Source organism: Podarcis raffonei, chromosome 3 (genome assembly GCF_027172205.1).
Source record: "Podarcis raffonei isolate rPodRaf1 chromosome 3, rPodRaf1.pri, whole genome shotgun sequence".
In the NCBI taxonomy this organism is placed as follows: Eukaryota; Metazoa; Chordata; class Lepidosauria; order Squamata; family Lacertidae; genus Podarcis; species Podarcis raffonei.
Genome location: NC_070604.1, coordinates 93,897,402 through 93,922,007, shown reverse-complemented (window position 1 = coordinate 93,922,007; position 24,606 = coordinate 93,897,402). Strand labels below are relative to the sequence as shown.

Below are 24,606 nucleotides of genomic sequence, written 5' to 3'. Positions count from 1 at the left end.
GTTAAAACCAACCAAAACAGGATTTCAGGGGATTAAAATGAATAAAAACAGGGTCCAATCTTACAGATCAAGGAAAGCTTGGGTGGAAATTTAAAAAGTCTTTAGAATAAAGACACCTAAAAATAAATAAATACCCCTGTGGTAACAAGTTCCAAAGATATACCAGCACCAGGCCATACCAGCTAAGTATTATAATTGTACTCTGCTAGTGCAACTCTGTGGGTACAAGAGCCCAAAATGCATGGCAGTAGGCATTGGGCAGCAGAGGAGCAGGAATCATAGATTTGTAGGAAAGGAACCACAAGGGTCATCTAGTTTAACCCTCTGCAATACAGGAATCTCACCCAATATGGGGCTCAAACCCACAACCCTGAGATTAAAAGTCTCATGCTATACAGTCTGAGCTATCTCTCAACCTGAGCTTGTTTAGCTCTTGGTCCAACTGTAATACTGTGGGGAGGGGGTATTGTTTTTGTTTGTTGTTATGGCATGCATTTTTGTGTTTTCATATTATAAACCGCTCTGTGATCTTTGGATGAAGGGCGGCTAATAATAATAATAATAATAATAATAATAATGCAATGTGGGGGCTCAGCATGTGAGCCATGATGAGTCACAAAGACCTGGGTTTGAATCTTGCCTCACCCCACCCCCCACTCAAGAGAAAACCTTGTGGGAGGGGGAGAGGTGCTTTCCTCCATTCCCCTCCTTCCTCTCTCATAGAATCATAGAGTTGGAAGAGACCACAAGGGCCATCGAGTCCAACCCCCTGCCAAGCAGGAAACACCATCAGAGCACTCCTGACATATGGTTGTCAAGCCCCTGCTTAAAGACCTCCAAAGAAAGAGACTCCACCACACTCCTTGGCAGCAAATTCCACTGTCGAACAGCTCTTACTGTCAGGAAGTTCTTCCTAATGTTTAGGTGGAATCTTCTTTCTTGTAGTTTGGATCCATTGCTCCGTGTCCGCTTCTCTGGAGCAGCAGAAAACAACCTTTCTCCCTCCTCTATGTGACATCCTTTTATATATTTGAACATGGCTATCATATCACCCCTTAACCTCCTCTTCTCCAGGCTAAACATGCCCAGCTCCCTTAGCCGTTCCTCATAAGGCATCGTTTCCAGGCCTTTGACCATTTTGGTTGCCCTCCTCTCGACACGTTCCAGTTTGTCAGTGTCCTTCTTGAACTGTGGTGCCCAGAACTGGACACAGTACTCCAGGTGAGGTCTGACCAGAGCAGAATACAGTGGCACTATTACTTCCCTTGATCTAGATGCTATACTCCTATTGATGCAGCCCAGAATTGCATTGGCTTTCTTAGCTGCCGCGTCACACTGTTGGCTCATGTCAAGTTTGTGGTCAACCAAGACCCCTAGATCCTTTTCACATGTACTGCTCTCAAGCCAGGTGTCACCCATCTTGTATTTGTGCCTCTCATTTTTCCCCCCAAGTGCAATACTTTACATTTCTCCCTGTTAAAATTCATCTTGTTTGTTTTGGCCCAGTTCTCTAGTCTGTCAAGGTCATTTTGAAGTGTGATCCTGTCCTCTGGGGTGTTACCCACCCCTCCCAGTTTGGTGTCATCTGCAAATTTGATCAGGATGCCCTTGAGTCCATCATCCAAGTCATTGATAAAGATGTTGAATAAGACCGGGCCCAAGACAGAACCCTGTGGCACCCCACTAGTCACTCTTCTCCAGGATGAAGAGGAACCATTGATGAGCACCCTTTGGGTTCGGTCAGTCAGCCAGTTACAAATCCACTGAGTGGTAGCATAGTCAAGACCGCATTTTACCAGCCTCTTTACAAGAATATCATGGGGCACCTTGTCAAATGCCTTGCTGAAATCAAGGTAGGCTACATCCACTGCGTTCCCTTCATCTACCAGGCTTGTAATTCTGTCAAAAAACGAGATCAGGTTAGTCTGACATGACTTATTTTTCAGAAATCCATGCTGACTCACATATTTCTCTGCCCCACATATTTACAGTATAGTCTGATATTCCTTTCAGCTCCCAGTCCTATGCTGAGGAGTTAAATTTGAGGCCTTATGCCAGGAGCACATAACATTTCCTTGCACCCTATCAGGTTGTTGCAATACCTAGCTCAATATTGTCTCCATCTGGCTTTGCCAACATGGTGCCCACCATGTCCTTCCCTTCACCCCCCCCCCCCAGTTCAGAAGTCAAACTCTTTTAAGTTTGAGGAAGCTGCCCCAGCTTCTCTCTTTACTAGGGTTGCCAAACCCCCAGGGCTGGCCTGAAGCCTCCAGGTTTGCCTCCCCTCCCCTCTAGTGGCAGGGTGGTACTAAGGCCACACATGCACATCCATCACTTGGTGTACATTACAGGATGGCTTGCATGTGTGAATGGGCTACTGCAGATACACTGCCACATAGGTTCCTATCACCTCACAGGCAACCTATTTTCTCAGTGGGGCCAGTTCACAGCCCCCGTTTCCAAGTGAGCAGAGGCTCTGTGTGCCAAATCAAGCCCTCACCCACACAGGTGTAGCCAGGCTTTATGTTTGGGGAGGGGGGCAGAACCTCAGTGAGTTAAGCATTTTTATTTATTTATTTGAAGGGGGGCAGCTGCCCAGTGCTTTTTTCCTAAAAAAATGTTTAGGGGGTACTCTCATTTTCCTATTCAAATTGAAATACTGCCCCTCAATGAGGCCAAACTTAAGATTATTATTGTATTTTAATATTTTGCTAGAAGCTGCCCAGTGTGGCTGGGAAAACCCAGCCAGATGGGCAGGGTATAAATTATTATTATTATTATTATTTCACAAAATGTTTAGGGGTATGTGTACTCCTGCGTCCCCCCTGAAAAAAAAGCTTTGGCTAAGCCCATGATCACCCATATGCATGTGTGAACCACACCAACCCCTAAACATTTTTTTTGGGGGGGGGAATACCTTTACATTGACGTTTTGCTGCTAAATGCTTTTTGAGATCAGCAGGACTTGGGGTTGCTTATTATGGCTGTTTATAGGGGTTGGTGTGGTTCACACATGCGTGAGTTTTCAGGGAGAAGGGGTGTATGCGTGTGTGGCCATCTGTCATGGGTGCTTTAGCTGAGATTGCTGCACTGCAGGGGCGGGTTGGACTAAATGACCCTCGGGGTCCCCTTCCAACTCTTCAGTTCTCTGTTTCTTCGACTCGAAGACAGCGGGAGCCCTCAGAGGAGGACCCCGCCGATACCCTCCAAGAGACACCGAGGGAAGCGGCCTCTTTAAAGCGCCCTTGCCGGCGAAGGAGGCGGGGACGTCGCCACAGGAAGTGCCCCCTCCCGGAGCCGAGGAAGGGGAACAGGCCCCAAGATGGCGGTGGTGGCGGCGGCCGAGCGGCTCCTGTCGGAGGGGGAAGGAGGCGCCATGGACTCGGCGCGTCTCTCGCCGCCGCCTCTGCCCCAGCCCCGCGGTGGCGGCGGCGGCGGCGAAGCGCAGCCCCTCGAGCAGCTCCCGCAGAGCAACACGCTGGTGGGGCTGCCCATCGTGGCCATCGAGGGCATCCTGGGCTTCCTGTCCTACGACGAGACCAGCCAGCTCCGCCTGGTGAGGGGCCGCGTCGTGGGGGGAGAGGGAGGCGCGGGACTGGGGGTGGGGAAAGAAGAAGCGACGCCTCGGACCCCTGCCTTGGCCTTGGGGGGGGATTTGGGGGCGCGACACTTCGCATCCGTTCGCTTTGCAGTTTTCCCCCACCCCACCCCTCCCCTCCCCTCCGGATTGGCAAGCGTTTCCACTTGGTTTTTTGAATCGGTTCGGGGATCCCCCCCCAAGCCCAACTCCACGCCTCCTTCCCCGGCTTATCCCTTTCGCCACTTGATTTGGGGGAGAGAAGGGGGAAACCCGGCGTGGTCGCACTGGCGTAGTCCCTTTCCTTTGGAAATCCTCTCTCCCCACCCTTCCTGCCCACCTTGAAGAAATTGCCCGCTCTTTTTGGGGGTGGGTGGGGAGGGAGGGAGGGAAAGGGATCCAGCCAGAGGTTTAACGGGGGAGGGCCAAGGATGATGGCCGCAGGTTGCAGCCCCTTTGCGGCAGAGCTCTCTTCGCCTGCTGCGCCTTTTTCGGGAAAGATTGGGAATCGGTGGTACGACGCTGGGGGGGGGGTTTAAGGTCTCCATAAATCGGATCCTCATTGTATCTCATTAGAACCCTGTACATATTCAACATTCACCCCCCTTACCCACCCCGCTTCCTTGTATTTTGACTTTTTTCCCCTTGACAGCGTTTCCATTGCAGACCATCTCTTTATATAGCATGGGCGATGGGATTCTTCCGATGAGGTTGATCGTGTAGAGTTAATTTCCTCTACCACGAAAAGAGACTGCGGTACATAATCTGTTCTTTGGGCCTGCGTATCATTTCTATAGTGCTTTCTAGTGAATGGAATGCTTTTCTTTCTTTCTTTTGGTAATTATTTAATGTATCTCATTGAAATTCCATAGAGTTGGGGGCAAGTGCATACTGCTAGGAGTCATTCTCAGAAGATCTCAGGTTCATCTAAAGGCAGAAAATCCATGTGGCAATAGTCACATGGGAGGGAGGGAATTTGTGAAATAAGAAGAGTATCTACTGCATCTGTTTTAGTTCTGTTCTGGTAAAGGCACAGTTTGGATGCATTCAGTAGCTTTAGAATTTCAGGATCGTAAAGCAGATGTTTAATAATCTAAGGCTTATATTCTCCCTAAGCTAGTTCCTAGCTATGGAACGAAAGCTTTACTTTTGTCAGACTTTCTCTATATAAAAAATCTTAAAACATTATTGAAAAAAATACCTCTAAATTGATGCTTTTTAAGATCATATCCATGTTTTGAGTTAGTCTACACCAGTGTCCAATGTTAATTTTTAATTTTAATGGATCCCCATGTATGTGCCTGTGAATGCCATCTCTAGGTTTCTCTGCAAGAGTATGGCTTTTTCTCCACAGCAGTACAATCCTTTGTGTATTTACTTGGAAGTAAATCACATATTCATCAGTGCAGCTTTCCCCCAGGTAATGTGCAATTGCATAGGATTGCAGTCTAGGGCCCTCAACCTTGGGAGTGCCTACTCCTTCAAGGTAGATATGCATTGGATTACAAGACAGCTTTTTGTGACGAACAGTGTCATTGACTGCTTAAAGGAGAGCTTATTTTGATTCCTGATGCCTGAGATGTTTGACACTTTTTGAAAATAAATATGACTATGAAGAGAATTTTGTTTGTTTTATTTCTCTTGTTGGTATGTGCAACCTATGGTCAAGGCAGTAAGCAAATTGACTAACTTGTAAAGCTTTGACAGGTTTTTCCACCTTTCAGTTTTCATTTTCTGTTACCTCTTCATCAAACAGCACTACAGCCCTTGGGGGGAAAATTAGATAGATGTGTGTAATACCATGACAAACATCTTTGGTTAGAACAGGCATAGGCAAACTCGGCACTCCAGCTGTTTTGGGACTACAACTCCCATGATCCCTAGCTAACAGGACCAGTGGTCAGGGATGATGGGAATTGTAGTCCCAAAACATCTGGAGGGCCAAGTTTGCCTATGCCTGGGTTAGAACGTTGAATTAGAAGGGGAAATGTGCATTATTGCTTTTGCCTCATATTCCTCTGATCTTGGAGGGTGGTTGCCATCTAGCATGCTGCCCAGTTTTACACATAAGTGCTCAGAAGCTAGTCTCATTCTGTTCATCGGACTGTACTCACAGGTAAGTGAGTTTAGAATGGCATTCTTAATTTATCTTAAACATTATTATTAGAATTGGTGTAGCTGAGATTCCTTTCTAAACAGAAGCTGCTACCAGTGCTTTTTTTCTGGGGGTACACATACCCCTAAACATTTTGTGAAATTTGGCCTCATTGAGGGGCAGTATTTCAATATGAATAGGGAAATGAGAGTATCCCCCAAACATTTTTTTTAGAAATAAGCCCTGGCTACTACAAAAGACAGTTGTGTTGGCCACTTCATCACTGTTCTATGAAAAACTAGCTTGGGTTAAATATTAAAGCATTATAAGAAAATAACAGTGGATTTCTAGTTGATATTGTGAAGCAAACACCAAACACCCTCTCTTTTCTCAGCTGATCTGTTTACGTAGGCATCAAACTGATGTAGCTAAGCAGCCAAACATTCTATCTGCTTCACAGTGCATAGCAATTGACGGGAAAGATCCAAGTAAGATTCCTTCCTGCTTCAGTGGCTTGAAGAGTGGAATTAATCATATACAGTTGATCGTATTCATGGTATATAATGCAAATCTGATAAACCCGTACTAGCTGTCTAAAAGGTTCAGTATCCTACAGTTGCCCAACTTGTTTCCTTTTCCCATACAGTGGTACCTTGGTTCTCAAACTTAATCCTTTCCAGGAGTCCATTCGACTCCCTAGACCGTTCGAAAAGCAAGGTGCGGCTTCCAATTGGCTGCCAGAGATTCCTGCGCTCAAGCAGAAGCTGCGTCGGACGTTTGGCTTCGAAAAAACATTCACAAACCGGAACACTTCCAGGTTTGCGGCATTTGGGAGCTGATTTCTTCGACAACTAAGCCATTTGCGAACCAAGGTATCACTGTACTTGTCCCATTTGTTTGTTGGAGCAGAGATGGCCCTGTGCCATGTTCCCATAGTGCAGCTTGGGAGCACCTTGTGCAGTTTACTCCTGTCTAGTAGAAGTGGCAAAAACAGTTGTGCTTAGTGACATGCTTATATGAGTTTTTGATGCACAATGTCCCTCCAGTGCAAGGGGGAATTGATTATTTGAAGGATATGTATGAGAATAACTTAAGCTGCGCTGCTCAAAAGTGAGAGAGATGGAAGGGCAGTCTTAGGTTTTGTTCTAGGTGCCTTGGGCTCATGCAGCACAAAGCCCTACTGCCTTATATGCAACTTGATTTTGCTGTTTGCCATGACGCTGCCCACTCAGCAGTATTTTGCCCAAAGAGTTCAGACCAGGCTCTTCGTTACAAAGATTGAACGGAGATAATCATTCTGGGCTCCCATCTTCTATCACAGTTAAGATAATCCTCCTATCATGTAACAATTCTCCATCTGGTGATTCTGAAACATATGCAGATGTGAGGAATTACTGACAGAGCAAGTTAAGCAGAAAAAATTAAGCAACTAAACAAGCAAATATCCAGTTGTTAGGAAAGTGTTCTACTACCAATTTCAGGCAGCTTCTCAACAGACAGATGAATACATGGTAGAACATGAGCAGTAGTTCTTATGTGTTTTCCCTGTCCTGATTTTAACCTTAATGTTAACAACATGTGCAACAATAGGTTTATGAAACAGGTGATGAGTAGAAAGAAACAGAACGGAAAATTACTAAACTTCTGATCCCAGCCACCCCTTTCTCATATATAAAAATGCACCTTGAAAATATTGGAGTATTTGTATGTGTTTAAGATACCTTGTTTAATTGCGCTGTTGTGTTCTTTCACTTTATAGTTGTGTGCTGACATCCATAGTGCACAAGGTGCTTTCAATTTGTGGGATTTGAGCAACAACCTCCATGGCACATCCCTTTTGAAGGTGTTCAATGTACTGGTACGCACACTGGGTACTAGGTTGCAATTCATTTGTGAACCCCAGGACTGCTGGAAGAGCAAAGGAGAGAAACTGGGGGATGGGTGGGTGATTCCAGACACCATATTCTGTTCAGTACCAGTAGCTTCAACCAAGATAATGGAAGCAGAGGTGATCATAAATTTGACACTGTTTGGCACCGTGTTTACATCCTGTGCTGATCAATATGCAGCTGACTCTTGACTCTATCCGCTCACCCCAGCCATGCCGAGGTATTTTTAAGCTGGTGTTTGGAGGCTGTCGAAGAATGGATGAGAAAGAACAAGCTGTAGCTTGATCCAGACAAGATGAAAGCCAGATCTCATATTAGTTCTCCAATGGGCAACTGTAATGCGCCTTTGAAGAAAGTCTAGAAACTTTGAACTAGTACAGAATGTGATTGCCTGGTTCTTGGCAGGGGCCAAAAATCTGGAGGTGTTATCCAAATATTGTGTCAGTTGCAATGATTATCAGTGAGTTTCCAGGCCAAATTCAAAGTGCTTTGAAGCACGAATGACTTGGTATCTGCGTTTGATTGGGAATATAAATGAGGGTAGTTAACTGGGTTGTGCATAAGCTATTGTTATTTTATGCTGATGATTATTGTTGCTATTTCTTAAAAAATGTTTTTGTGTTATGGATTTGTACTTTGAAATATTGTACGCTGCTCTGTGGAGTCGTTTTTCAAAGAGCAGAGTATAAATCCATTAAATAAATAACTATAAATACAAGCCTGCTAGTTTAGAGTAACAGGGATTAATACATTATTTCAGTGTACATGCTCAAAACATGTATATAGCATCCAGATGGCATCAACTTGATTATGCTTCTTGTTACTGATTTTCAGATATTTATAATTACTATACTTCCCAGCACAGTGAAGTATCCTGATCCGAAGGAATGCATGGGGGCAGGGGCTGCACCTCCGAAGCCCTTCAGAAAGATTTAAATACCACTGCAGGAGGCACTGAAACCAGCTCCTGCAGGGATCTTCTAACGTCAAGGCTGTGAGTTACTCAGCACTTGCGTAGAATTGCAGGAAAGCTCTAGAATCTAGCTTACCTAACATTCTAACCTAAGGATTCTTTTAAAAAAAGAGAATCTCCCCAAGGCCAGTTTTTGTTGCTTGTGGTTGCAAAGATGCGTTTGAAAGTGTAGATAAATCTTGGCTAAGCAGCAGAAGCCAAAAGGATCATTGGAGGTGATTCTCAGGAGTCGGGTGCTGAGTCTTCAATGCCTTGCAAAGCTTCTTTCCACCATTTGCCTCAAGGGACTAGCGGAAGCAGAACAAACAATTCTGCAAAATATAAGAGATCATACAGACTTGCGTAATTTATACAGGTTGTGGAATTCATCACCTCAGCATGTAATTTAGATTCTCCACCTTCTGCTCCTGCAGTGTAACATCACTAACTATATCCTGACAAAGATATGAGAGACCCAACTAGTTTAAAATGCAGTGTGGTTGAGCTTCCTGCACCTGTACACAGCCCCTTCACACAAACGGGGAAATGAACCAGAAAGCTGTAGATAATCGTAGATTCCCATTATGTGCAAACCTTAATGGCTTCAAAGCAAGCCAGGATTTGGTGGCTGGCAGAACTCCAGTTGTCTGGGATGGGTAGCAATTGCTCATAACCAGTGGCACTCAAAAGGAAGGGAGCACCTGCATAGACACTATTGAAGTTGCACATGTAGCTAGCCAAGTTGCTCACTGGTTTGCTGTACGGTTCCTGAGAGCTGCTGCCTTGGCTTGTCACTGAGCCAACAGTCTAGTTTAGCTTCTTCTGTGCCTGTGAAAAGTGTTCAGAGGAGGAGGTCAGTGGAGCATAAGGATTATATCCAGAAATACTTGGATGGTGAAAGTAAGGGCCTCATGGCGCGAAACAAACCAGTTGAATGGACTTCAAAGGACAAAAAGAAGTGCAGGTAGTGGCATAAGTACTTGTTGGAAGAGTTCTTCGTGTCTCAACCATCTTTGGAAATTGACTGCTGTACTTTGAACAGCCAAACCTTCCAGACAAAAGGCAACCACATTGCACCGAATGCTAGAGTGGCCTTTGAGATGCCCACGTACCAGGGTGGTATTCTAAGTACGGCAGTGAATCCAGGACTATCTGGAGACTGCATTCAGGTGTTCATGAAATAGTGTTTGCCACGAAGAATAGACGTCCATAATTCTCTGTTTCTTGAGGTTATAGGATCTCCTGGCAGCTATTTTTTCAGCTTTATACTAGCTAGTGAAGAGTACAATCTTTTCCCCACTCCCAGTCCACAATTGACCAATGCTTATGTGCGCCAGTTGTTATTCATGCTTTCTGTTCTAGTGCACAAGGCTATTCCAGAAAGTTTCTCAAGTGTCCAGGCACATCTTCGCACAGACCTATCAAAGTGTGTGGCTTCTGTCTACTAGCCATGATGGCTTTGCTCTGCTACCACATTTGGAGGCAGTAATGCTTCTGAATACTGGTTTCTGGAAACCACAGGAAGAGAGCAAGTTGGGCCTTTTTGAGATAGTGGTGTCGGTTGGATATTAGATAAGAATTTCATATATGTTCTCTCAAAACTAGTCATTCATGCAGCAGGGACTGAAGATAGGAGGGCAGTGGAACAAGAAGGGGATTTGTCTTAAACTTGATGTGGGGGTAAACTTTGGACACACCCTTGACATCACTTGATTCAACCTCTCTCAAAATGATAGCAGTGCCATACTGTGCTTGTACAACTATAGACTTGGATTTGGGGAATTAGCTTTACTGTAATTTAAACATCTAAAACCATTAGATATTGTGCAAAAATCTTCAGTGAACTAGAACAGACCCTCCTTGTAGGCTTACCATCTGATCACAGACTAGACATACAAAGTTATGTTTTAATTGTTTTGATTTTTGTAAAGGAATTTGTTGCAACTTTATCCTATATTTCATTTTAAAGTGCATGTGGTTTTGTTTTGTTTTGTGAGTCACTTAGAGAAACTCCTGTTATAGAGCAGCTGTATAAATGCATAAAAGATTGCATAAGTAAGCAATCAAGTGAAACATTGGAGCAAAGGGAAGGAAGGTAAATGAGGAAAAGTCAATGGGGAGGGGGAAGTGAAAAGATTTCTTAAATGTAAGAAATGGAGGAAGAGAATTGGGTAGCATAATGGTATAAAAAGATTCCAAGGCTATTTAAACCATTTATATACCACTTAACTACAGTTGTTCTCTAAACTGCATTATTCTTCTGTGTCCGATCAAAGATCTGCCTCACTCGACATTCTGCCTTCAGCATTCAGTTGGTCCATTACTCTGTGGAAGCCTATCTCAACAAATGGTAATTGGAAGCATACTACCATTTAGGTTCCATTTTCAAGCTATTATAATCAGTATCTATCCTTGATTGATTCAGTCCTTCTTGAAAAGTGGCCTTTGCCGGTGCCATCATAACGTTCTGTGGTGCTTAACTCCGCAAGTTCATAAGGTGAAGTGCTTTCTTTGACAGAAAGGTATTGTCAAAGGCCTACTTCATCAAGTGTGTGGGCCACTGCACATGTTTGATGAAGTAGGGTGTAACTTACGAAAATTCATACTGCAATGAATTGGTTGTTTCTGCCTTAACAAATTACATATTCTGCTGTTCTGGGATTCATAGGGAACATGATCCTGTTACTCTTGTTATTTTGGTAGACCCTGTGTAGTTTTTCTGGTTCTGGAATACCTTTTCTGTGATGCAGCTGCATATAATATTTCAAATATGGGTGCATCACATTTCACATAGAAGTGTCATTAAAGTTTTTTGCTGTTTTATATTCAGTATCTTTCCTAATAGTTTCTGACATTGGCTTTGACTCCTCGCACCTCCATTGCAGCATTTTGAACTGGCATCTTTTGGGAGACATGCTATGACCCCAAAATATTCTGTGTAGCTTTAGTAGGGGCATTTTTCATGCATTCCCCAATTTCAGACCCCATATGGTTTTTTTCTCAGTAATAATATTAGGCTGAAAATTTTAAGTAACTTCCACAAATGCTGTTAAAATATACCCTTTTGTTTTAGTAGTTTGATCTTGAACATACTAAAGAGTGAGTTTGAATCTTAACTATGAATCTTGCTTCCCCGCTGCCAAAACACCCAAAATTGCATGTCTGAGCTTCAGCCGAGTAAATAGGTACCGGTGCAGCGGGAAGGTAAATGGTGTTTTCATGGACTCTGGCACTCATCATGGTGTCCTGTTGCACCAGAAGCGGTTTAGTCATGCTGGCCACATGACCCAGAAAAGCTGTGTGCGAACAAACGCTGGCTCCCTTGGCCTGAAGTGAGATGAGTGCTGCACCCCATATTCAAGTTTGACTGGACTTAATCGTCCAGGGGTCTTTTACCTTTTTACCTTTTACATGAGTCGCATCCACCATTTTGTTGTTTGAGCTGGGATACAGCCTTTTGGAGATCCTTTGTTGTGTAGGATTTAACTCCCTGAATATGTGGGTGTCAGTCTGCAAACCTAGCTGCCCCTTTATTCATCCCTACACATATTGCTTATGTGTGGAATTCTATAGCATTAGTGAACAGAACCGGTTTTGTTTCTATGTTCCCAGGTAGATTTTGACTGAGGTTGTAGTATTCTGTTTTGCCACTAGGTGTCAGGGTACGCATATCATTGCCTAATATGTATATCAAGGAACTCAAAGTTAGTGGGTGGAGAAGATTTACATTAAATTATGACATAGGGGGACGCGGGTGGCGCTGTGGGTAAAACCTCAGTGCCTAGGGCTTGCCGATCGCATGGTCGGCGGTTCGAATCCCTGCAGCGGGGTGAGCTCCCGTCTTTCGGTCCCAGCGCCTGCCCACCTAGCAGTTCGAAAGCACCCCAAGTGCAAGTAGATAAATAGGTACCGCTTTATAGCGGGAAGGTAAACGGCGTTTCCGTGTGCTGCGCTGGTGCTGGCTCGCCAGAGCAGCTTCATCACGCTGGCCACGTGACCCGGAAGTGTCTGCGGACAGCGCTGGCCCCCGGCCTCTTAAGTGAGATGGGCACACAACCCTAGAGTCGGACACGACTGGCCCGTACGGGCAGGGGTACCTTTACCTTTATGACATGGGCAGTGCTGGGTTTTTCTCTCTTTTGCTTTTGTGTGTGCTTTTGTCATAGCTGTCAACGTTTCCCCTTTCTTAAAGGAAATTCCCTTGTTCCGAATAGGATTCCTCGCAAGAAAAGGGAAAAGAAAAGGGAATAGTTGACAGCTATGGCTTTTGTGCTGCGGCAACATTGGAAATTAGATGTCAAACCACATTTGTAGAAGCCAGTACAGTTGTTTTAGAGATGCTAGCCCAGGGGAGATGGAAACATGTCAAACATTTATACATGTCACAAACTGTATGTTTTCTAGGCGCCTAGGTGCCTTATGAACCCAGTGTGAACCCAACACGCAAAGCATTAGTACGTCAAGTCGTTCATTAGCTTGTAATCAACTTTCAATCTCTTTTATGTCTGGGAAAGCTTAGATTGGCATGCTACAATTTAACGAGGTTCCAAGATCAGAGGCTTTACAGTATACATTAAGAAACTTCCCTGATTTGTAGAATACATTACATTGGCACATAACGTTATAAACTTCTTGTGCTCAAGTGTAACTTTCAGGGAAAGATGCTGTAACTGTTTTCAAGGACATATTGTTAGTTTCAGGTAAAAAACAAAGAAGTTTCTTTTGCTGAAATGTACCGTATTTTTTTTCTTGTTTTCCTCCTCCAAAAACTGCGTCTTGTGGTCTGGTGCGTCTTACAGAGCGAAAAATACGGTAGATGAAAATATATTTAACAATGCGGAAAAAATAAAGTCTTTCTGTAGTGTATATTGAGTGCAGAGCAGAGCAGCCTTTTAAACCAAACACCCCAGGAGTTCACGTTCTTTCCGTGTTACTTTTCAGAACCTTGCTTCTTTTTTAAAAGATGGAAGTTACCTGGCCAGTAATAAGTAATAATAAAAAACTTCCTTCAGCAACTTGTTTGATAACACAACTATGAACATATTTTGGGTTTTACTACATTTTATTGTTTGTGCTACAAAACTGCACAAAGAAAGATGGGCTAGAAGTAATTTTAATAATATATGTATATTGCTTCTGATTATAACTCTTACTTGGTGTCTCTTTGGAAGGCCAGGTCAATCTGTGTTAGACTTCATAATATTTATTTTTTAAAATTTATACACCACCCTTAATCCAAAGATCTCAGAGTGGTTCACAAAATCTCCTTGTTTTAAATGTCTGAGAGAGGAGAGCCAAATGACTTTGGTCTTCTCTCTCTCCTTTGATGGTTGTTTTTTTCCCTCCTGTCTTCCTCAAGATCTTTCCTGAATTTTTCTGGTACGGGTGTGTATTTTCAGCTTTTCTTTGGGATAAACAGAACCTGTTTCTTCAGTCTTGCCTCATGTGTATGGTGTTTATAAACCTTTAGTCATCTCTGCTTTCTTCATAAACTTCTCCAGTTTCTCTGCATTCTTCTTAAAATCTAAAAGAAAACAAATCTTCAGCTGCCACCCGGTTCATGCCCAGTAGGTGTGTTGTTCAGTAGCTTTGTATCACTGAAAGCTTAGAAATAGTTTTTGTGCAAGCAACTCCAGTGTTCAGAGAGGAAGCTGACTGTGTCCTTTGCCAATGGCCAAAGGAACAAGGATGATTGCCCCCCCTCTTCCATGGCAGTGGACAAACTGGCCTGGCCCTCATCATTGATCAAAGAAGGAACATCTAAAGAAAATATACCTTCCTGTTCCCTTCTTGCCAGCCAGAACTGTGTCTGCTCCAACTGATGGTTGTCTTGGGAGTGCAGAATAAAGTGAAAGGGGACACTGGCCTTTGTCATCAGCTGGGTTGCCAGGTACCTGGCCATCTCTGTTCAGGCAAGAACAGTGAGGGAAGGTCACTGTGCCCCAGCTGAATAGAAATGCCTGATTGATTGATTGATTATTTATTTATTTATTTATTTATTTATTTATTTATTTATTATACCCCACCAATCTGGCTGGGTTTCCCTAGCCACTCTGGGTGGCTCCCAACAGAAGACTAAAAACAGAATAAAACTTCAAACATTAAAAACTTCTCTAAACAGGGCTGCCTTCAGATGTCTTTTAAAAGTCAGATAGTAGTTTATTTCCTTGACATCAGATGGGAGGGCATTCCACAGGGCGGGCGCCACTACCAACAAGGCCCTCTGCCTGATTCCCTGTAACTTCACTTCTTGCAGTGAGGGAACCGCCAGAAGGCCCTCGGAGCTGGACCTCAGTGTCTGGGCTGAACGATGGGGGTGGAGATGCTCCTTCAGGTATACAGGACCAAGGCCGTTTAGGGCTTTAAAGGTCAGCACCAACACACTGAATTGGGCTTGGAAACCTACTGGGAGGACCAGTGTTGTATGGTCTCGGTGGCCACGCCCAGTCACCAGTCTAGCTGCTGCATTCTGAATTAATTGCAGTTTCTGGGTCACCTTCAAAGGTAGCCCTACGTAGAGTGTGTTGCAGTAGTCCAAGCCGGAGATAACCAGAGCATGCACCACTCTGGCGAGACAGTCTACTCACAGCAGTAGCAGCAGCAACTTGCACCTTTACAACTTGCTACCTTGTTCTGGCATTGTTTTTGATCTTTTGCCATTCTCTTTTCCCTTCACACCTTTTCCTTTTGTGTGACTTACCTTTTCGTCTGTAAACCTGAGCATGTGCCTCAGCTTCTTTTTGATTATGAGTTCCTTCGGCAGATGAAAGAGTGGAATAAACATACTGTATAATAAATGGAATTGAAGTGAATGTTATAATTTTTAAAGAATCCATTTAAGAAGAGTGTTACGCCACTTGAGAATTCATTCATGCACCAGAAAGCATGGAATTTTTTTGTTAAGACATCAACATCCACACCATGTGAGCGGTAAACATGTTCTGGAGTTGGAGCTTTGGAACAAATTATTTGGAAAGGGCAAAGTGACGGTTTTGTAATCTTTGGCCCCATTTCAAATTGTGCTGTGTAGCCTTGTGGCACTCAAGACAAACTGGTTAATCATAAAAGGGGCTCACAGCTTATTAACTACTAAAGAAGACACCTTGAGTTTTGTTTTTGTATTTTCAATGTAGGTTTGTAAGCGAATGGACTTGGTCTGCCAGAGAATGCTGAATCAGGGATTTCTGAAAGTGGAAAGATACCACAACTTGTGCCAGAAACAGGTTAAAGCACAGCTCCCAAGGTATGTCCTTACCACAAGGTCAGAAGTAATACTCCTTAAAAATCTGTATTTGCAAGAAGATTATATAAGGAAAGCTGCTTTGCAACCGGTTGTGAAACAAATATTTAAAGAATATATCCTGCTTGTGCCTGATGGATTTGTGACAGTAGTCAAGGTTCTGCATATAGCATGAAGAATGAGCTACCAGTCCTGTTTGTGCACCTTAGCACTGCAGCAGAACAATCTGTACCTTGAATGATTTTCTGTTTGGGTTGACTTTTCCCCCTCTGCTTGGCCCTAGGCTCTCATTTTGCTTGAGTGTCACTGCCTGTCTTGCCTTTGGAGAAGACAGGCGCTATCAGTGATATCCTATAGTAAAACTGTAAGTCATCTTTCACCATCCTGGGACCCTCCAGATGTTTTGAAGTATAATTACCTGACCCTTGGCTGTACTGGCGAAGACTGCTTGGGAGTTGTAGTCAAAACATCTCGCGGGCATCGTGTTAGTTACCCCTGCTGTAGGTCAGTGGGATTATAAATTGCATGGCACACACTGGAATAGGATAGTGAGTTTTGTTTGCATATACCCACTGGCCACTGAAGGGTGTGTGTGTGAAAATTTTAAAAATAATAGAGAGCAGGGCTACATATGGGAATTGAAAAGCTCCTGTATAGAAGACTGTGCCTTCCACATCGCTTTATATCCTGGTTTATGTACGGTACTTAATGCAGGTTATCATTCTGTATGCTGGTTTTTTGGCTTCGCAGCACTGCCAAAGGTAGAACTGATTTTAAACAGAGGCACTTACAGAGAAATGTTGAAGTGCTAGCTTCTCAAATGTACAACTTGAGGCCCTTCTATGGAAGCCACAGCCATTTAAGGTCAAGGAAATCACCTCCCAAGTTCAGCGTTTCCTGAATGGTAACACCTTCTATATGGTACTCTCTCTCCCCAGGAAAACTCCAGCTCAACTCCCATAGCATTCAAAAAGCTGGTTAAAATCTCTTGTTTTGCAGGGCTCTCAGGTTGGTAAACAACTTTGAGTTCTTTACTGTCTTATCTCTGTGCTTTATTCTAATACATTATCTTCATATACAACATCTAGCATTTTTTAGTACATTTGTAAGCTGCCTTGAGGGTTCCATTTGGGATCAGAAAGCTGGAACTGCTGTGGGGAACCTCCAGTCTGTGGGCCTAATTAGGTGTGCCCAGCCTCCCCCTTTGACCTGCAAGGCTATTTTAGCCAAGCCACATCCACCTGCCCTACACTCGACATCACATATTACTGTAAAACATGGCTGAGTTGAACATGTCTTTGCAGGCACTCACTGATCAGCTGATTGGCAGCACCCACAAAGCATTGTGCATGGGGCTTCCCAAGATCAGCTGATCAGTCAGCGCTTTGTGGGTTGTGCCCTTACTTGTGCCTTTTGATTTCAAGCCATGTGGGCAAAAATGGGTCTCATAATGTCAGGCAATGTCCCGCCCAACTGCCAAATTTGGCTCGGAGAGGGAACTAATCAAACCCTAACCCATGGGTAGGCAAACTAAGGCCCGCGGGCCGGATCAGACCCAATTGCCTTCTGGATCTGGCCCGCGGACGGTCTGGGAATCGCCATGTGGATCACCAGCATGCACATTCTTTCCCTCTCCCTTCCTCGGTGGCGGCGCCTCCCCCTCCCTCCTCCTGGCTTGTCCCTGCCCTGCCTAGAGGAGGAAGGGGGCTGGGCTTTGTTGGTGCCAGCAGCAGCAGTGCTTGAGCGGCCACCATTTTAAGCAGCCCCTCTCCGGAGCCCTTTTGCGCGCCGCTCATCGTCCCTCCGCCGCCTCCTGCCCCTGCCACTCGCAAGACACAGGTAAGCAGCCACCGGGGTTCGTGGTGCTCTTGCATCATTCCCCCCCCCAAATATATTCTGGCCCCCCACAAGGTCTGAGGGACAGTAGACTGGCCCCCTGCTGAAAAGGTTTGCTGACCCCTGCCCTAACCCATCCCTGGGCTATAACATAGGTCTGACATGGGAGGCTGGAGGGACATTGCTGCTGCCGTGAGTACTGCAAGGTCCATTTCCACATGGCAAAGGGGGCAGGGCCCTGACTCACCCTGAACAGTTAAAAGAAGCTCCTGGGAGTCTGGGGCTGCCCACTAGGCCAGGTGGAAATGGGCCTTGCAGCAGGGAGTGTGTGGAAAAAAGAGAAGGATATTACTGTTCAATTAAATTAGCAACAGCTTCTGGTATCTTTGCATTAGGTGCTGAACTGATAGCATATGCAATGTCACCTGTATCCAGTTCTTGTGCTATAGTGTGAAATATCAAACTGCTGTTGGAATTCTTCTTGGACTCATGCAAGTGTGGCAATGGTGGTGAGCAAAGGAGGGCTATGAGCGATGTTCTAGCAATGTATTTTCCTCATGTAATTATTTTTAAAGTACTCCATCTACTTTTCAAGGAAACTCAAGGCTCTTTAGTTTCACCCATGTCTGAAAATTACTTGGAAAATAATACGATAATTGTTGGATCTATATAAAAGCAGATTGAGTCATAAACATTATTATTTTGAACTAGAATGGGATAAAATGGAACGGCTTCTTAAAGCACACATCATTTTTGGTGACAGAATCTTGTAAACCTCCAGACTATATTGCTCCATCTGTCCTGCAGATCTCTGCAGTGTTTCTCACTGTCTTGGATGTGTCTTTGTAGACGGGAATCAGAACGGAGAAATCACTCGCTAGCTCGCCATGCAGACATTCTTGCTGCTGTAGAAACAAGGCTGTCCCTGCTAAATATGACCTTCATGAAGTATGTGGATTCTAACCTCTGCTGCTTTATACCTGGGAAGGTAAAGTCCAAAAGATGGCTGCATTAACGTGTGATGGAATAAGTCATTAGGGCTAAACTTTGTTTTGACGAGCCACTGATGGAAGTTCAGAACCTTCTGTAGGCTTATCTCAGATGGTTCTTATCTAAATGCTGTTCCTTTGTTAATAACGGATTGGCTTAACAACTTATTAGGGCTTTGATCATATGGTATGTAAATGTACTAGCTGAAACCATTTATAAAACATTGATTAAAACGTGAATTGCATTGCTTGTAAATAAAACGGTAAATGACTCATAAGTTCTCAAGATAATTTCAAGTACCTTTCAATTACTTTTAAAATAATTTTAAGTCACTGTGGCAAACAGACATTATTAAAGGATATGCTACTCTTAGCTTTTGCCAGTCGCCATGTCTCAACTTTTCTCATTTGTTTTAGGTAATTGATGAAATTTATCGTGTGTTAAGGTATGTAAACTCTACCAAAGCTCCCCAGAGAGCCCACGAAGTCCTTCAGGAGTTAAGGGACATTTCATCGATGGCAATGGAATATTTTGATGAGAAGATTGTTCCAATTCTAAAAAGAAAATTGCCTGGATCAGATGTATCAGGACGGCTTATAGCGGCAGCTCCAGGTACCTCATGTATGCTCTGAGTCTTTGTACATTATGCAGCCAGTGGGAAGCTATAGTACTTCCACTTTTTGTGACTTTTGTCTCCTCTGAATGTTATCATTAAAAAAGGGTGTTACATCACTATATTAAAACAGAATATAACGTTTTAAAATAGAAACTATTTGAAGGATCCAGAGAACAAGTGTGAAGCATTCTGCTAGTTGAAAGTGTGCTTCCAGCTTCTGTGCATGGAAGCGGGAAGGATGATAATTTTCCCCACCCCAACTCTATATTCCCCACAAATCTGCTCTGCTTCCTTTGGAACAGGGTGGGAAGTGGTTTGCAGCAGCTGCAAGAGAGTATAGGTGGAGATTCCCCCCCCCCACTGCGCCCACTTCTGTTCCTAGGATGCTCCACAGGATTGAAGGCCCTTCTGTGAACAGAGGTGTCCTTTGGATCCAATCCAATGGCTTCTAAAAGGAAGAACCTTCCTTCTTTGGTTATCTTGCTTATATTAATGTCTTTTGTACTACTGAAAGTGACTTCATATTGATGTATGCACGGCTGGAAGCACCAGATTGGTTCTGCCAGTGAGCCTGCACCACTGTATCCTCACTGCCGTCATGCTTCACCCCCATTGCATCCCAGTAAGTGTGTTTATATGTGTTGGAAGCTGCCCAGAGTGGCTGGGGCAACCCAGCCAGATGGGTTGGGGTGATGATGATGATATTTTATTTTTATTATTGTTGCCTAATTTTTCCTTAACATTGCATTAGGAAAAGCAGCACCATGGCCTAAATTATGATGGTAATTTACACTTTTTGATTTGGTGGGTGGAACACACCTTTCCTGCTCTCCCTTAATGATAGGTTGATACTCCTACAGTCAGAAATTAAATAACTTTCTAGAATCCTGTCCTGGTGTGATTGTACGATTAGGCAGTAGGAGGTACCGGTAATTATTTCTTGTGCGCTAATTTTCTCCCTTAAAGCAAAAACTCTAGTGCAGTGTAATGTCTTGTCAAGCTAGTTTATTATCCGGAATTCCAGCTTTGCAATAGAGGCCTTTAGCTCTCATCCTCTTTAGGTTTGGATTTGGGGTTGATAATAGAATCTAATTACTGAATGATGTAAAATTAATATACCCAGTGTTTTTTCTGGGGGTGCTAAAGAGTATGCAGTACTGGTGCACCTCCCTCCCCCATTAAAAGTGTAGCACTTACTGTAACAACTTCATGGTTGAGTACCAGCACTTTTTTTTCTATAAAAAAAGCACTGAATATACAATACAATAGCCTTCCCAATATATAGTAGCAACAGAACATAATACAAACAGAATAACTGATAATATAGAACTCTTCTAACAATACACCAATAATTAAAATAGAAAAGTGTACAGTAGTGTAAATTAATAACAAACTTTTTTTTAAACCCCCACGATTCTTACCAAACTAGAGCTGTTAAAATTCTTTAAGTCTTAGGATAGCCTCACTCACTCTGTACCTGTTCAAAGTCCCTTTTTAATAACCAAATCACAAATATTTTTTCACGTAAAATGCCAAGAGATTTTTAGCTATCAAAATAGATATTGGCTTTGCTTCCTCTATATCCTTCCTTCCTTGTGTTCTATATACGATATGCTTCCTACAGTTTTCTATTTTGTATACAACTTTGGCCAGTAAAACCAAACTTGAATCCTAAAACAAAGCAGTGTTTACTTTTTGCCCAAATAATTCACTCTTTATACTTAAAAGTCAACCTTTAGAGGGCAGCAGCCGTACCTCACTTTCCAGCACTAAATTTTACTTTGCTTATAGGGAGGTCTGGAAGCATGAGGTTAGTTCTTAAGAATGTTATGCAGGTACTTTACTGGAAACAGTTACTGCAAGGCTTGGGTAACATTCAATGACATAACAACCATATTGCTGGGGGCTGATTATGTGGGTCCTGATTACTGAAGTGACTGTTTCCCATGAATGCTGATTTCATAAGAGAGACCCATGCAACCAATATCTGTTAACACGGCTTTTTTGTTTACCACGAGGAGCTCCTGAAATAGTTGGGCTAAAATGTAAAAGGCCTCCAACATACCTGGAGTAATATTTAAGGGCAGAATACAGTGGTACCTCGGGTTACATACGCTTCAGGTTACATACGCTTCGGGTTACAGACTCCTCTAACACAGAAATAGTACCTCGGGTTAAGAACTTTGCTTCAGGATGAGAACAGAAATTGTGCTCTGGTGGCGCGGCGGCAGCAGGAGGCCCCATTAGCTAAAGTGGTGCTTCAGGGTAAGAACAGTTTCAGGTTAAGAACGGACCTCCGGAACGAATTAAGTATTTAACCTGAGGTACCACTGTATACAGTTGGTAACGTAACATTGAAACAATATTTAAGGGGTGTGCTCACTTGAAGGGCAACCTGTTCTGCTTGCTGCAACTCAGAGTAGGAGTGTCTCTGAACAGCACTTTCCTCTTTACCTGTTAAGCAGGAATGTAAAAATCTGTGAATATGCATGTGCATATGCACATGCATTAAATTTTGTTTCTATGCTGGGGAATAGTTATAGATTTGCTTGTTCGCATTCACATTGCAAACCTTGATGCTCTGTTTTGAAGGCATAAGACGTGAGTGCATGTCAAAATCTGAAATGAGACGGGGGGAAATGTAAATTTTCTCTTCCTGCAGTTCCAGGTCCTTCTGCAGCCTTAACAACAATGCAGCTCTTCTCCAAACAAAACCCATCGAGGCAGGAGGTCACCAAACTCCAGCAGCAAGTGAAAACCAACGGTGCAGGTGTGACTGTGCTAAGGCGCGAAATATCAGAGCTTCGCACCAAAGTGCAAGAGCAACAGAAGCAGCTGCAAGACCAAGATCAGAAACTGCTTGAGCAAACCCAGATCATAGGTGAGCAGAATGCCCGACTGGCTGAGCTCGAACGTAAACTGCGAGAGGTTATGGAAAGCGCAGTGGGCAATTCCTCAGGGTCAGCACCAAGCGAGGAGACTCCTAGGAAAAGGAAGAAGGCTGTTGAATCAATAGGTGCCCTTAGGAAGTCTAAACGCCTTCGAAATAATAAATAACTTTGGAATAAATGACACCTCCAGGAGGATGTACTGCTTTATAGTAGCCCAAGCAGGTTGTCTGGTCTGGATACGGCTATTCAGAGCATGGTGTCATTTAGGCTGCTGGTTCTTCAGAACACCATAGACTTGAACAACTTTCTCTCATTGCTGAGATGTTTCTTCCCAAACCTGCCCTGCTTCTGTTTGAGTGGGCCTACGGCACAGAATCATTATAACTTGCCATAGATTTGTACTAACCAGACCTGCTCTATCACGTTCTAAAAAGTTAATTTTTCCTTTTCTGTGCAGATGACTATTAAAGTGAAACTTATATTTATGCATCTGTTCCTGTAAATGAGTATACTAAATAAACCCAGGCTTAATTGGCTAGAAGATTAAAAGTGGATAAACAGCAGATGTTCTCTTCACTTGAAAGAACCACTTTTTGAAAATCTTGTGGGGGGGGGGTTGGTGGGGGGAGGTTGACTTTTTTGTTGCAAGCGACCAGGTTTAGAATGTCTGAAAAGTAGCTTATAAATGTGGGAGTCAACATAACAAGTAAATATGACTTCTGAAGCTTACAGTATTGGCTATATATATTTTTGTAAAACTTAACAGGCAAGGGACTTCAGTTTAGATTTCACAAATGCATACCCTCCTCCTAAGCATTTGGAGCCATATTTTTATCTTTGCATGGAGAGACGCATGCATTGCTTAGTCAGCTTGGTAAAGCATTTGCCTGGAGTTGCAATTAAATTGTTGGCCTCTGTCACCTTTTGTACAGCAATTTCTTGGTTCCTTAGCCATGACTTTGCATTTGCTTTCAGCACAGCTGTTTCTTTTCTTGCGAGGTCATTTTATCTTACTTTTGTCAAGAGTATATAAGCCAGACTATTTTGCTGCTTCTGCTTGCCTATAGATAGCAGGTACTCTTTTATCTAAAGGTTGATTCCTTTAGCCTGTGAGTTTCTGATTATACACTACTGATGCTGATTCAGCGGTTCAAAGACTATTAAACATTGGATAAAAATGATTTGTTCTTCATATTACACAGGCTTCCTAAGGCATGGTTCAAATTCTAAAAAGTTTATGTTGAGAGAAAGACCTCACTGTTACATTGAAATAACTTGTCTAATACTGTGTTCCTTATAAAAAGTAAATTGATTTCAGACAAAAAAAGCTTTAATTTCTTTTGCACTCCTTCCATTTTGAATTTGTAACTGGAAACGCATGTCTTGCACTGTACAGTCTGGATTTGTCACTTTAACAGCCTCAAAGTTGTAATGTACAGTGAATTTCTCCCCGGTTGTATTTTTTTTAAGCATCCAACAAGTATTGCTGTCCATGGTTTTTAATTTGCTGTTACCAAACGATGTCACTGTTGCTCGACTGTTACATTTTTCTCTTAATCTGCTGTTGCCGAATGGACATATTTTCAGAAGACTGAATTTGAAACGAGAATAGAAAATTGAATTTGAGTGGTAGTTCAAAAGGCCACTTGTAACTTAGACATTTTGCTAAAGTACCTTGGTTTAAAATGGAAGCTGCTTATTCATTTTCATTTGTCAAGTTAAAGATAAAACACAAAGCTTTCCTAAAGACTGTTCTGGGCTTTTTCTTAAATGTTAATCAAAGTCCATTAATTCATAATTTGGAGTAGATTTCCCCCCCCCCCCCATAAAACAATATATTACAAATTGATGTCCAGAGTTTGGAGTTTTGATTTTTTTAATTATATTGTTTTTGCTATCTTAAGGCCTTTTTACTGTTTGTGTCCCCATCCCCCCTTTTAAATGGGAGCAGACTCTTGTGTCTTAGCAGTGGGCATATATTCAACTGTCTCAAGGATAATATATGAATTTTAAAACATTCACTTGAAAGTTTCTTCTTTTTGAGGAGCTCTGTTGTACAACATCAGCATGATTGATCATTAGAAAGAACTCCTGCGGATGCATTCCAGAGTGGGAACACAAATGGTAGTCTTCTCAGCAATTACTGTGCGGTGCATTTAATTTCTTTCACTATCCAATCCAATATCCTTGGTTTGCAATGCCTGAGAAGCAGGATAAATAGGATTCTCTGCACCTGTCTGTGTAGAACCACATAAGTATATAGCACAGTATACTGACATTAACACTGCAGTCTGCCTATCTACATGCGAGGCCCTCAACCAGGTATTTTCAGAATAACACCCTATTCTTGAGCTACCAGGGAGGTGTGTGCCACTTTCTTGTGGTTGAATCCTACACAAACATCTTCAAGAAAGAATCACAATTGTGAAAGTGGTTCATTCTCATGATTATGGCACAGGAAGGAACTTCTGTCATTTGCTTGACCCAAATTGGTCCTCTTTACAGATGCTACTGAAAGAC

At 43.1% G+C, this 24,606-nt stretch overlaps 2 protein-coding genes across 2 annotated transcripts in view; both read left to right on the top strand.

Moving 5' to 3' along the window:
- LOC128411079 (calpain-2 catalytic subunit) overlaps positions 1-24,606 on the top strand; it is a 268,506-nt gene that overhangs the window by 95,547 nt on the left and 148,353 nt on the right. The window lies entirely within an intron of this gene.
- FBXO28 (F-box protein 28) lies at positions 3,276-24,103 on the top strand. The gene is made up of 5 exons (XM_053383073.1): positions 3,276-3,556; positions 15,647-15,756; positions 18,439-18,577; positions 18,996-19,191; positions 21,858-24,103. Exons 1-5 carry the CDS (start codon positions 3,323-3,325, stop codon positions 22,250-22,252), a joined length of 1,074 nt encoding a protein of 357 aa, XP_053239048.1. The 5' UTR covers positions 3,276-3,322; the 3' UTR covers positions 22,253-24,103.